This window comes from Vanessa atalanta, chromosome 1, assembly GCF_905147765.1.
Source record: "Vanessa atalanta chromosome 1, ilVanAtal1.2, whole genome shotgun sequence".
Taxonomy (NCBI): domain Eukaryota; kingdom Metazoa; phylum Arthropoda; class Insecta; order Lepidoptera; family Nymphalidae; genus Vanessa; species Vanessa atalanta.
Window position 1 is genome coordinate 3,283,517 of NC_061871.1, and position 13,269 is coordinate 3,296,785.

The 13,269-nt window shown below is 39.3% G+C and overlaps 1 protein-coding gene across 6 annotated transcripts in view; it reads left to right on the top strand.

The window, feature by feature from the left end:
- The window catches only part of LOC125066577 (kinesin-like protein KIF13B), a 128,256-nt gene that overhangs the window by 106,001 nt on the left and 8,986 nt on the right, over positions 1-13,269 (top strand). Inside the window, exons 9-30 of one of the 6 annotated variants that reach the window (XM_047674712.1) lie at positions 957-1,056; positions 1,140-1,288; positions 1,835-2,072; positions 2,322-2,465; positions 2,560-2,670; positions 2,949-3,172; positions 3,416-3,574; positions 4,716-4,748; positions 5,116-5,277; positions 5,442-5,558; positions 5,980-6,229; positions 6,468-6,664; positions 6,914-7,074; positions 7,305-7,419; positions 7,545-7,646; positions 7,811-7,916; positions 8,114-8,305; positions 8,447-8,591; positions 8,966-9,114; positions 9,648-9,793; positions 10,150-10,293; positions 12,116-12,290. In XM_047674712.1, coding sequence (XP_047530668.1) covers positions 957-1,056; positions 1,140-1,288; positions 1,835-2,072; positions 2,322-2,465; positions 2,560-2,670; positions 2,949-3,172; positions 3,416-3,574; positions 4,716-4,748; positions 5,116-5,277; positions 5,442-5,558; positions 5,980-6,229; positions 6,468-6,664; positions 6,914-7,074; positions 7,305-7,419; positions 7,545-7,646; positions 7,811-7,916; positions 8,114-8,305; positions 8,447-8,591; positions 8,966-9,114; positions 9,648-9,793; positions 10,150-10,293; positions 12,116-12,290 — 3,319 coding nt within the window. Of the gene's footprint in view, positions 1-956; positions 1,057-1,139; positions 1,289-1,834; positions 2,073-2,321; positions 2,466-2,559; positions 2,671-2,948; positions 3,173-3,415; positions 3,575-4,715; positions 4,749-5,115; positions 5,278-5,441; positions 5,559-5,979; positions 6,230-6,467; positions 6,665-6,913; positions 7,075-7,304; positions 7,420-7,544; positions 7,647-7,810; positions 7,917-8,113; positions 8,306-8,446; positions 8,592-8,965; positions 9,115-9,647; positions 9,794-10,149; positions 10,294-11,333; positions 11,376-12,115; positions 12,291-13,269 lie in introns of all 6 variants that reach the window. The other 5 variants (XM_047674726.1, XM_047674741.1, XM_047674720.1 and 2 more) reach the window with 5 other exon arrangements.

The following is a 13,269-nucleotide window of genomic DNA, read 5'->3' on the forward strand; positions in this document are numbered from 1 at the left end:
CACTAAACCGCATTGGAGCAGCGTGGTGGAATATGCTTCAAACCTTCTCCTCAAAGGGAGAGGAGGCCTTAGCCCAGCAGTGGGAAATTTACAGGCTGTTAATGTAATAAAATGTAATGTAACATTTCGTTTTACTCGTTTCAATTAGATTTCGATTTAGTTATTACACTTCAAATAGATCAATATAATATTGGGATTTCGTTATTATACTTCAAATAGAAGATAATGTTACCGGCGTTATTTGAGAACCGTACTATTTGGAAGATTTGTGGAAACGTCTTTGAAGATTTCAATAAGTTTTGCCTAATATTGCTTCTATTTTTCAATCAAACTAATTGCATTGATTTTTTATCAGTGTTGTAATATAGTACGGAATATGAAGCTGTTGTTGATTTTTATATAAATATTTAACTGAGTAATTAACTAAATAACTCTTCTATATAATAAAAAAAAAACTACTTACTATGAAAAATTAATGTAATTTTACGTAAATCAGGTTTGAATTGTTTTATTTATATTTTTATGAAGTCAGTAACCCCGTTAAAGCTGTGGATAATCCGTAAAAGGCGTTACAACAGCTCTGAAAATGCTAATAAGATAAAAGTATTTGCGTCGTCAGCCACATAAGTGGCACTTTATTGACTTGGAGCGATTCAATCGTGCCTTAGACATTGAAATTTATAAGTAATAATCGATATAATGCTTGAAGTATATTTTACTCAAAGTTTTATTGTTATAAGAACGATTTTTTTTTATAAAACAAATGAAATGTATAATATCTTGAAAAAATAACGACAATAGACGATTTATCGTTTTGGGTGAAGGAATATTTTACACTACTAAAACTAGTACAATATTAATTTTCAAGTACAAAAATCTAAAATTATTGGGTAAAATAAAACTTTTATTAATTTTTATGAATATTTGAAACGTTAAACATTTATTCGTTGTGTAAGGGTTCTCCTGTGGGCGAAGACGTTCATGAGCAATTGGCACAAAGCGAGCACCTGATGAAGGAAATGTCCCGTACCTGGGAAGAAAAATTAGTTGAAACTGGTCAGTATACAATATAAATGCTCTTTAAATTTATTTCACTTAGTAAATGTTCACTAATAACTTTTCTATTCTTCGATCTGCAGGTCGGATACAAAGCGAAAGACAACATGCTCTCGAAAAGATGGGCATCAGCGTACAAGCGAGCGGCATTAAAGTCGAGAAGAATAAGTTTTACCTCGTAAATCTGAATGCGGATCCTTCGCTGAATGAACTGCTAGTGTACTATTTAAAGGTAAATATTACGAAACTGGTACATATACATACATAATATCATTACTATCTGTTAAACGCCCGCCTGGGGATGGATAAACGTAATTCAAAAAATGAATAGCCTACAAACATCTATGGACGATTCCGCGTCGATTGTTCATAAGCACCATGGTCTCCGTTATCACGTGATTGACACATAAAGAAATAATACTTATTACATAGATTATGACCTGACTGAATTTCGGCCAAATCCAACTGCGTAACAGAAATTGTGGTCAAGGATCTGGCACATTTGCAATATAACGAATAGGCTATACTTCTAACAAAGTCTACAATAATTATATGTGACCACTCGAATTTTACTCTCCTATTATACATTTTAAAAACTCATGAAACCGTTAGTGGTCTGGTTTGAGTCCAGAGCGTTGTCATGGTCTGTAACGTTCCTCGCTATCCACTAGACAAAAGAGTCAGTTAAATATCTATGTAGGTCACACGTCACAGCGTTATCAAGTGTTCGTGTTCGTTGTTTTGTTACAGTTTCGATAAAATAATTATTTTTTTACAGGAACGTACGCTCGTCGGCGCCGACAGCGCGGCAGCTATCCAGCTGTCCGGCCTGGGCATCCAGCCCCAGCACAGCCTGCTGGTGGTGGAGGGCGGCTGGCTGCACATGGAGCCGCTGAACGGCGCGCGCTGCTTCGTCAACGGCACGCCCGTCGTGTCGCGCGTGCGCCTCGGACACGCCGACCGCATCCTGTGGGGCAACCACCACTTCTTCCGCGTCAACTGCCCCAAGGACATCAGTGAGTGGAACGTTTGATATTATGTTATTTTGAAATTTGGGTGTTTCCAATTTATGAACTTTTTGAAAACCTCCCAATGTTACTGGCCAATGGCAACAACAGAATTTTTTTTTTAATATTTGTTGAAACGAGTTGAAAAATACGCCTTACGTATTAATTTACTCGATGTAAAATTTAAGATTTATTTAATAATAAAATAGCGAAACGTTGAACTTAATATGGAAATTTTAAACATTTAATATTTTACAGCTGCGACGTCCGAGCCACAGACACCGGCGCAACCCATCGACTATAACTTCGCTCGTGACGAGATCATGCTCAACGAGCTCAGCAATGACCCCATACAGACCGCCATCTCGCGGCTTGAAAAGCAGCACGAGGAGGACAAACAAGGTTATTGACCTCTCAAATTAACATAATAATATCCAATATTAAAAATTAATACTGTATCAACAACACATACTTACTAGATTTATTTAATTTTCAGTGGCCCTGGAAAAACAGAGACAAGAATATGAACGACAATTTCAACAGCTCAGAAACATATTGTCACCATCGACTCCATATCCTCCGTATTCCTATGATCCGTTAAAATTAGGTAATAATATGACATATTACAATTAATGCATCTATAAAGTTGTGTTAATGTTTATAATTATGATAGGTTTCTCTCAATCCATCTATCTGTCAGTTAATGTCACTCACATAGCAGTAATACTCAGTAATCAATCATGTTCCTCTGTGTGAAGTGAGTCTGTTTTATTACAGGCACAAAATATATAAAACCTCATAAGAAGCAGTTGGGCATGTATCGGTAGTAGAAAAGAATAGATTACTTAACTTTTACTTTTTGTTTAAATACTCTTGGGCCGGCAGGCAAGATGACGGCGTGCACGCCGACGACGGCGGCGCGCGTGGAGCGCTGGGCGGCCGAGCGCGACGACACGTTCAAGCGCTCGCTGGGCCGCCTCAAGGCCGACATCCTGCGCGCCAACGCGCTCGTGCAGGAGGCCAACTTCCTGGCCGAGGAGATGCGCCGCAACACCAGGTTCAGCGTCACGCTGCAGATACCGCCGCAGAACCTCAGCCCCAACAGAAAGGTAGATTTAACTGGAACGACTCGTTGGCTAGTCTCCCTCGCCTAAAAGTAGAGACAACATTTTAAAAAATACGAGTTAGTTTAAAAGGAATACTTAAATTAAATATTCATGTAAAGTTTTCACAACTTTTTTGTGTCAACAGTTTATAATCTCCACCACACAAATTAGGGTCCAATAAAAATATAACTTTTATAAATGAGTGCAGCGTGTACGTATGCAACTGTTTTTTTTTTTTTACTATAGCGTGGAGCATTTGTTTCGGAGCCGGCAATAATGGTAAAGCGGCCTACAAGAGGCGCACAGGTTTGGTCCATGGAGAAGCTGGAGAACAAACTCGTAGACATGCGAGAAATGTACGACGAATGGAGGCGGCGTCAGCAGCGAGACGATATTATTGAAGACGTGAGTATTACTAGTTGTGTTTTTATTGAATGCATTTCTAGAATATTTTTGAATTTATTATTTTGCTAAGATTTAAGAGATAAAGAATTCGTTATTTTTTTAAGGCTACCAAAGGTTTTTGGGATTTATAGATATTGGTGCTAGTTCTGTTGTATTTAGTAAATTACATGGCTTGCACAAAGCTCTACCTTTGTGCCAGCCCATTTGGTTAGGTAATACCCACTCGACACAAATTCTACCGAGAAACAGCAATACTTAGTATTGTTGTCGGTTTAAAGTATGAGCGAGCCAGTGTAGCTATAAGCGCAAGGGATATAACACTTTAGTTCTCAGGGCTGTACACTGACGATGTGAGGAATACCTAAATATCTTAAAGTGCCAATGTCCATGGGTGGTGGTTACAGCTTACCATCAAGTGACCTATTTGCAAATTCGCTCAATTTTTTTTATAAAAATAAAACACTAAACTGCACTAATGACAAAAATAAATATATTGCTATTGTTTTTTTACGTGTGGAGTTAGAAAAGAATTCCAAGCTAGTCCATAAACAAAAAACAGCTTAGGGATTGCACCAACAGAATCAGCACCACTATAATTTATCCCAAGTAATTTTGCCGCTCTGAATTATCCAGAATTTAACTAAGCCGAATTTATTATCTCGGCTAAAGTTGCGACGCAAGCGCGTTTTATTCAATCGTTAAAGTTCGTTTAATCTTGGTTCCTGCTTGCTATATAACTGAACAGTCGTAGCCGAAATCGTAATGCTGTCTTAACAGGCAGCCTATTAATGTACATCCGAAATAGCACGTAATTACCATATTAAAAGTATTAATTTTCATTTTCTATATAACGCTCATTCCAAATGCTTGATTTCTGAGCGGCAAAGTTAAATTTCGCGAACTTTCTGTGATGTAGTTAAGGAAGCTTTGAAAGTTATTCATATTAAATTAGTGTAAAATCATATTTTACTAATAATCATAATTAACATTTATCATATGTACCGTTAACGCGAAAATTTAATTATCGCTACTAACAATTTGCACCGTAATCTTGAACACATTATCTGTTAGCTTATATGTATGTTGTAACTAAGCGATGTAGTTACTAACGCACCAAACATATATACCAATTTATTTTCAGGACGGAGTTCAAATCGACCCCGACACACCAACGGTGCGTTTCAATAGTAGTTGACACAGACATCTAACTCGTTTTTTATTATTTTACCTCTTTCCCGGTGTATATACACAAAAAGCTTTAAATTTATAAAAATTGAACTTATTCAAATTTTACTTCAGAAATAGTCTCTTCTGATTTAAAATATATTTAAAAAAAACCGTAATATATGTAATATACTAATTGTACTAGGTTCTAATATTATTCAACATTTATTTTCATTTGCACATCTTTTCCGATGTTGTTTATTCATATGGGACTTAATTTAATTGCTGTTTTTATTAGGACTTGAATTTTTTAGTTTAAGGCCGTCCTTATATATGCCATTGTTCCGTATGAAATTAATGTCATCCTATATTTTTAGGAACAAGGCGAAAAAGCAATAGATCCGTTCTACGAGTCACAAGAAAACCACAACTTGATCGGTGTAGCGAATATTTTCTTAGAAGCGCTGTTTCATGACGTCACTTTAGACTACCACACGCCCATTATAAGTCAGCAAGGGGAAGTAGCAGGGAGGTTACAGGTTGGTTAATTGTTGTTTTTTCTATAAAATTTAATCTTCTAATTTATATTTCTATTTTAATTCTATAGAATAGAATAAACTATTAATAGTTAAAAAAGTCAAGTTATTAAGGTAAAAAGTCTAGTTATTATTTAGGTGTATTTGATCATTTATTGTATTTTTAGGTCGAAATAAGTCGAGTGTCCGGACAGTTTCCACAAGATAGGATATGTGAAGCGGCTTCTGATAGTTCTGGTGATATGCGAGATGACGACGAGCCCATAGATCCCGCTACACAGCAAGTAAGTAACTTAAAGCGTCTCTCTTTTGAACAATGTGTATTTATAAGTAAAGTATATAGTTATGAGCGTCCATTAAATACATATATCAGATATCAACGGACACTAATTTTATTGTGGACCCATTCACTCACGAACGTTCGGCTCTACACGCTATATTATTATCGGCGTGCATTAGTGTGAGCTTGTAACGCTCGTGCTTATAGGATATATTACTGCAACACAAAATACAAACAAGGTTATATTTTTTAAGTTTATTTTACTATAACGCGGATAAATTCTATATGTGGATACCTTTTTTTTATACGATAGCCATCGTCGACTCCTCACCACGAAATCACTTGAGGTCTCTTTCAAAAGAGCAAACGTATTGTCTCGCTACTCGTTGAGTCAACGTTTCAGTGAGGCCCGTGCGTGTCCGCAGGTGACCGTCCGCGTGGTGATCAAGCAGGCGAGCGGGCTGCCGCCGTCGCTGTCCAACTTCGTGTTCTGCCAGTACTCGCTGTGGGGCGGCGGCGAGCCCGTGGTGGTGGCGCCGCAGGTGAGCGCCGACACGCCGCCCGCGCCCGCCGCCGCGCCCGCCTCGCCGCGCCACCAGCTCGTCACCTTCCGCTTCGACCACCGCCGCGACTTCACCGTGCCGCTCACCGAGGAGTTCGTCGAGCACTGCGCCGGTGAGGCGAACGTGCTAGCATAAATGATCGATCTATTTCAAACTGCTTCTAAAATAAATATATATGTTGTAATTCTGACTATCACATAAAAAAGCGATATCTCTATCCTTTGTGTGCCTTCGTTGAGTCGTTAGTTGAATTTTAAATCTTTACAATAGTTATCTTATTCGTTTTGTCGAATCCTGTTGGTTTTTTTTTGAGAATTCACAAAAATGAATATAATACTTTCCACCTGTAGAGGGTGCACTGTCCATCGAGGTGTGGGGTCACCGTTCGGCGGGCTTCAGCCGTGCGTGCGGAAACTGGGTGGTCGAGCAGCAGCAGCTGGCCAAGGCGCGCTCGCTGGCCGACCGCTGGGCGGAGCTCACCCGCAAGATCGAGCTCTGGGTCGAGATTCACGAGCTCAACGACCAGGGCGAGTACGCGCCGGTCGAGGTTCGTTGAGAGACTTGATAGCCGTAGCTTAATTATTTTATCGGATTTCATGAACGAGGGCGTCGAGCTTAAGGAAAAAATCGCACATAGTTATCATTGCCTGATCAGGTCATCAGGTCAGTGACAAAATTTCATAAAATTTTGTCCCTTGCGGCCTATTCCGAAACATATCGCTGAGTACTAATACCGTACTCGCACGATCCGAATGCCTGCGAGGAAAGTGAGCCCAGGTTACCGAGTGTGGTGCAGGTGTCCCCGCGCGCCGACATCGTGACGGGCGGCGTGTACCAGGTGCGGCAGGGCCAGCAGCGCCGCGTGGGCGTGCGCGTGCGCCCCGCCGCCAACTCCGGCACGCTGCCCATCATCTGCCAGCACATCGTCAGCGTCGAGCTGGGCTCCGTCACCGTCAGGTACGAGAGTACTCTGTAGCCGATGTATTAGCCGTTGAGATTATACCCTCGTCTACGCGCGCACTCATTATTATTTATAACCTATATAATAATAATGTTGGTTATATTTTTCTCATATTCTATGAGCTGTGATATAATCTATGATACAGTCTGTAATAGATTTGAAATATACCAGTTTGGAATATATTTAATATTTCTTTGACGTATAATGTATTTGTAATAAACCTTAGATCACGTCTACAAAAGCCTCTGGATTCGTACCAAGAAGAAGATTTGGCAGTTCTTCGGGAACGCTGGAGCGACGCGCTCGCCCGACGCCGCCAACATTTGCACGCCCAGTTACAAGTAAATTCATATGTTATTAAAAGAAGATAACAAAACCAAACAATACGTGCTGTGTGTTTATATTAATAATTCAGATAACTGCGTGGAAATGTGTCTTTGACTCAAAATGGTTTTTAAATGTATAGAAGCTGGTGAACATGTCTCCTTCATTGAAGAGTGAGCGTGACATGGAGCGGGAACAGAGTCTCGTCGAGCAATGGGTGTCGCTCACTGAGGAGAGAAATGCGGTGAGTAACTTTGTCTAGCTTACTTATTTACTTATTACATTCACACATTTTGCTAAGAATTGTCGTGCTCCGAAAAAGAAAAATATAAAAAATATCAACACAAGTAATAAGTATAAAGTCTATATATCTCCAGATTTATTGACCTTATGTGCTTGCCCCGGTAGGTGCTGGTGCCGAGCCCCGGCAGCCCCATCCCCGGCGCGCCGGCCGCCTGGAGCCCGCCGCCCGGCATGGAGCAGCACATACCCGTGCTCTTCCTGGACCTCAACGGTGAGGGAAACTTTAATTATTTATTTTATTTCATTTATCTTCGTTAGGGTTTCTGAAAACGATTCTTGGTTTATACACTGTAAAAAATAAAAATAACAATCCTTCTAAATTATTATTTCTACTCGTTTGCTTCGTGATCCAATGGAAAACGTTGACCTCAATAAGATATGAATAAGACATTACGATATCTTATCCAGCGGACGACCTGACGACGAATTCATCGGGCGAGGAGGTGACGGTGGCCGGCCTCAACTCCATCCTGCCCAAGGAGCACGGCAACAAGTTCTACGAGCTACAGATCCTGCACCACCACGACAAGGACGTGTCCGCCGTCGCTTCATGGGACTCCTCCATACACGACTCACAGTACCTGAACCGAATCACTGAAGGTAACATTCTCACTTACGTCCGGTACATATGTATTTAGAACAGCTTGATGTACAAAACAAACAAAACCAAATAAAACACTCCAAAGTCTGCCGAAGAAAACGTTTTTAATAGTCGAGGTAATTGTTGGCAATTTGTCGCAGCGAACGAGCGCGTGTACCTGATCCTGAAGACGACGGTGCGCCTGTCGCACCCCGCGCCCATGGACCTCATCCTGCGCAAGCGCCTCGCGCTCAACATCTACAAGCGCCAGAGCCTCACCGACCGGATACGGAAGAAAATCGTCAGGTATAATCTGTCATTAGTCTGCTACGTGCACCTCCCTGTCGACTTCTAATATGTTTGAGCTCTAAGTTACTTTGGAACATAAAATTTATTTCAATCTTATTTCGTATATTCTGCCATCAAACAGCATCAGTAATGTTGTTTTATGGTTGCGAGGATGAATGACACGTAGCCAATGTTATTACCGGCATAAGAACATCTCAGTTCCCAAGGTCGGTGGCGTATTGGTGATGCGAGGAATGGTTAATATTTCTTACGGTTCTTATGTCATACAAAAGAAAATTGTTATCATATGATGATAGACGAGTAATATAAATATAAAATGTAACGACAGGATAGACGAATCGTTAGTATAGTTATGAGCTTTTTTGATCCAGGATCGACCAGCTAGCGTCAACGGGTGTGACGTACGAGGTGGTATCCAACATTCCGAAGGCCTCCGAGGAGTTAGAGGAACGCGAGAGTCTGGCGCAGATCGCAGCCACGGGAGAGGAGGCCAGCGCTGCCGACGGCGAAACTTATATCGGTTAATACCTCTTTTAATATCCTCATGATCGACATCGGCCAAAGGTCACTTTGGATGTGATGTGTTTGTATCTTGCTGTGTTTTGATTTGAAGTGTGAGTGAGGTAGTGGAATAAGGGGCACAATGGACGGACATAACGACGTAAGTCATAGAGTATGGGACACAATAAGTCTAGTTTTCTAATTTCCATCATATGCGCCCTGAAATACAGTATGCATATGAATTACAATCGAGTACATACGAAGTACGAGCTAGCCACACGACCTACTGTAGAGAATACTTTTGTATTTTAAATAATAATAAGTGGGATAACATTCTCTTCACGAAGAATTTACTTATACCAAGTTTCAAGCAGTGCAGTGCAGCTTGTCGCAGACACAAATGAATCGATATCCACTTCAAACCGAATTTGCAACTGTTTAAACTGAACGTAGTCTTTCTAAAGCAGATTTTACGATGTCCAACAAAAGTAAAAAATCTCTGAACACGATACGTAGACGTTTCAATGTCGCTCACGATGTAATTCATCTTAGAAAAATACACTCGCGGCGTGAGCGCCGTCGAGAGCATACTCACGCTCGACCGCCTGCGCCAGAGCGTCGCCGTGAAGGAGCTGGAGCAGGCGCGCGGCCAGCCCATCACCATGCGGAAAACCGCTTCCGTGCCCAACTTCTCGCAGGTGCGTAGCCAACCCCAGTGCAGCTGCGCTGAGCCCGACGGCTCGTTGCGATGGCTTATCTTCAGTTACGATGCGTGGAGATAGGCTCATTGGAGGTGTCGCGCCACATGTCACGCGTGTGTGTAGTCGCTGATGAAAAGGTATAAGAAAAAAATATATAAGCATTCTTTATATATTTTCATCAGTTTTCATTACATTATGTAACAGCAACAGAATAAAAATAAAATCAAAATATAATTATTTGCTCACTAAATCACAGCTTAAAATAAAATTAGATAATCACGAAAACAAAAAAAAACGCAGTCGATTAAAAAGTAACGTGTTCGACGTGTCACTAGTAATTGTGGTATTTTCAGGGAACTTTCTCACGACGCGATGCGTTACAATCTTTATGCAACGCAACGCAATACGTTGTACGTTTCGTATCAACATTGCAAGGGCAGGCAGAATTATCGGATTCGGATCAAATTGAGCAAGATAGCGTTGCATCGCGTAGCGTGGTGAGAAACTACCCTAATACATTATGTTGCGTCCGCTTCCGAAATAAATAAAGCTATCGATACGGCACACTTTCTCTATCACAAGTATTTATAAGACCTCTGTCGTTTTCACACCAGCTGAATCGATGTTGTGAAGCTTCTCACTTAGTGACTATATTCGTACGAGCGAGCTTACTTACTAAAAAATTGCTTCCGCAGGTTATCAATGTTGTAACTAACATATTAACACAACGTAGATTTATTGTTGTTATTTACATATAATAAAAACGGATTCATTATTTTTTTGTATATAACTTACGAATATAATGTGACAGATCTGAATCTTAGTATTCGGTCTTCCAAAACTATAAAGATACATTCATTTATAAGTAAAATAATAATAAATTTATAAAATACGGGATACTAAAATAACACGTAGAAAAATGTTCTTTTATTGTATTATCTTATTTACAAAGATAAAATTGGCAAGCAATTTACACGAGATAAATAATGAAATATTGCTATGATAAATATATCTAAATACGTATAAAAACAACTAATAAAGGAACTTAAAATATCAATTAACTAAAATCTATTTATGTATACTTTTTATAATATTATATACTAAACTTTTAATATTTATTTTTCAAAATTAAAAAATATATATATATATATATATATTTGTACCGGTGTATAACGTCATTATAACTTGGACAACGTATATTTTGTATACGGAATCTGATGATGTTCACAAAACTTTGAAAAACTCTTGTCAGCATAGACTTCGAAAACAATTTTTTTTACTCAATTGCGTACCACATCTGTACCTACTGTACTTTGTAATGTTTTCATAGATTATAAAAAGTTAACTGCGTGCAACATATTACACGTGACGGAAGTGAAACCTTTTTGCGCCTGAATCGTTGGATATTTTTAGTTACTTACAAAATATATTTTAGTCTCGTTCCCAAAGAAGTTTCACTTCGTAAAATGCTTATGAATAAACTCGCTCGCATAAACAAGCCCTAATATATGTGTTGTCGCTACGCACGCGGGCGCAGCTGTCGCAGGCGCTCGAGACCGCGGCCAAGAACGGGACGAACGTGAGTCAAGCATGGCCCTACACTTTGCCTTGCTATCCTATTTTGCATTTCATGTTTTGGTTCTTATTCGGTGTTCTAGCTATGGTGTTTACAGCCACTGTATATACATATATCAAACAGTCATCATGTTCCTTTCTTTTAGATGAATACATTTAGTGCCTAGATTTATGTTTAGGATGTCTTCGATACGTCTTGTTGTGTATCTTGTCATAGATAAGCTAATGTAAGATCGGTAAAACCGATTAGTTTAACTATGTTTATTCATCGTATGTGGCTTTGGTTATGTCATCGTTGTGCTACAAGTCTCTACATTTATCTCCGGTTCTTTTGCTATACTGTGAATGATAATTGTTTTTTTAGTATTTAAATACAGATAAATTAATTCATTGAAATTATTAAAGATTTCTGAAGAAAACACATTTTATTATTAAATACTATTTTCAAATATCTTATGATTGAATGTTAACGTGTTCACATTCCTTGCCTGTTCACGTCACCTATTCAAGCAAAAAGTTCCTATTTTAAACGTAAGGAGCACATTACTTTAATTGAAACTGCAACGAACGAGTCACCAAAATTTATAAAGAACACCCATATTAAAGGTGCTGGGATGTAGTTTAATAAAATATCAACGGTGTTCGATTGAAAGAAAAGCAAAATCGATGGCACAAACGGGAAACGAGAGAGGAGTACGTCTATTATAATGAAATACACAGAGTACAATTCGCACTGTGATGCAGATCATGCGCCTGGACTCGTCGTTCGAGTCGCTGTCGGGGCTGGGCGGCGGGCGCTCGGGCAGCGTGGCCGACCTCGCGGACGAGGCGCCGCGCCGGCCCGCGCACCGCCACTCCTACGCCGCGCCCGCGCACGCCGACGCCGACGTCGTCACGCCCACCAAGCCCTTCGGCCTCGGTGAGTTGCGAGCATTGTGACTCCTCCCGTCTGTTTTCTTGCGTGACAAAGTACCGAAAGACTAGATTCAAATGAAAAGATTCATTAAAGAACTTACAAAGCGATCGGGCGACTCCGGAACAAATTATTGGGACGTTTATTTCAGATTGATATTTTTCTTGTAATGTGATTTTTCTTTTTCAGTACATCTTAAACTACAAATCAAAAAGCGAAACACTCCTATTTCTAAAACCACGTTCTATTTTCCCTCACTCATTCGATTCTATTTATCATTTTCTCCGAACACGATTTAAGAATTACTCATCTTATATTCATATGCATTCGAATTTAACGGACACGGTCTAAATTACATAACAGTTTATTTATTTCGACAAATATTGTATGTATAAAGTATTTAGTTCTGATGCGTATAGTGCACCACGTAGCATAGGTTTTAAGTGATATTAGCGTTTGTGTAAGAAAATATAAAGATGCACGATGATATAGACTTTAAAAACGAAATAGAAGAGTAATTAAATTTAGATCGCGTAGTGTTAAAAACACATGCAAAAAGTATTTGAAATTAATTAAACATACATACAACAACAAATAACACAGTCATTTATTTAATTCACTCTCAGTTTTGTCCACAAAAACGCCGCATATACCTCTCTGGTTTCACTATGATTTACATTTTGTTCCACTTGCTTCGTGGCGATGCTATGCTCCATACACTATCTGTGACTCTTGTTTCCTTCTATTTTCATATGTTATTTTTAACTTCTTTGTTGAGATTGTATTCGTCCAATACAATTTCGACAAAGAGCTTATCATTTCAGTCTTCGTGGAGTATATTTGAATGAATGTTTTAAAATTTTTGCGCAGTGTAAAAATTTTAAATTTCTCACAAATAATACTCCCGAAACGAAGAGTCAACATTTTTGAACCCAGCTTGAACTAACGTTGTTTTTTTTTTGTATCTCAATTCCTCGCTACCTTC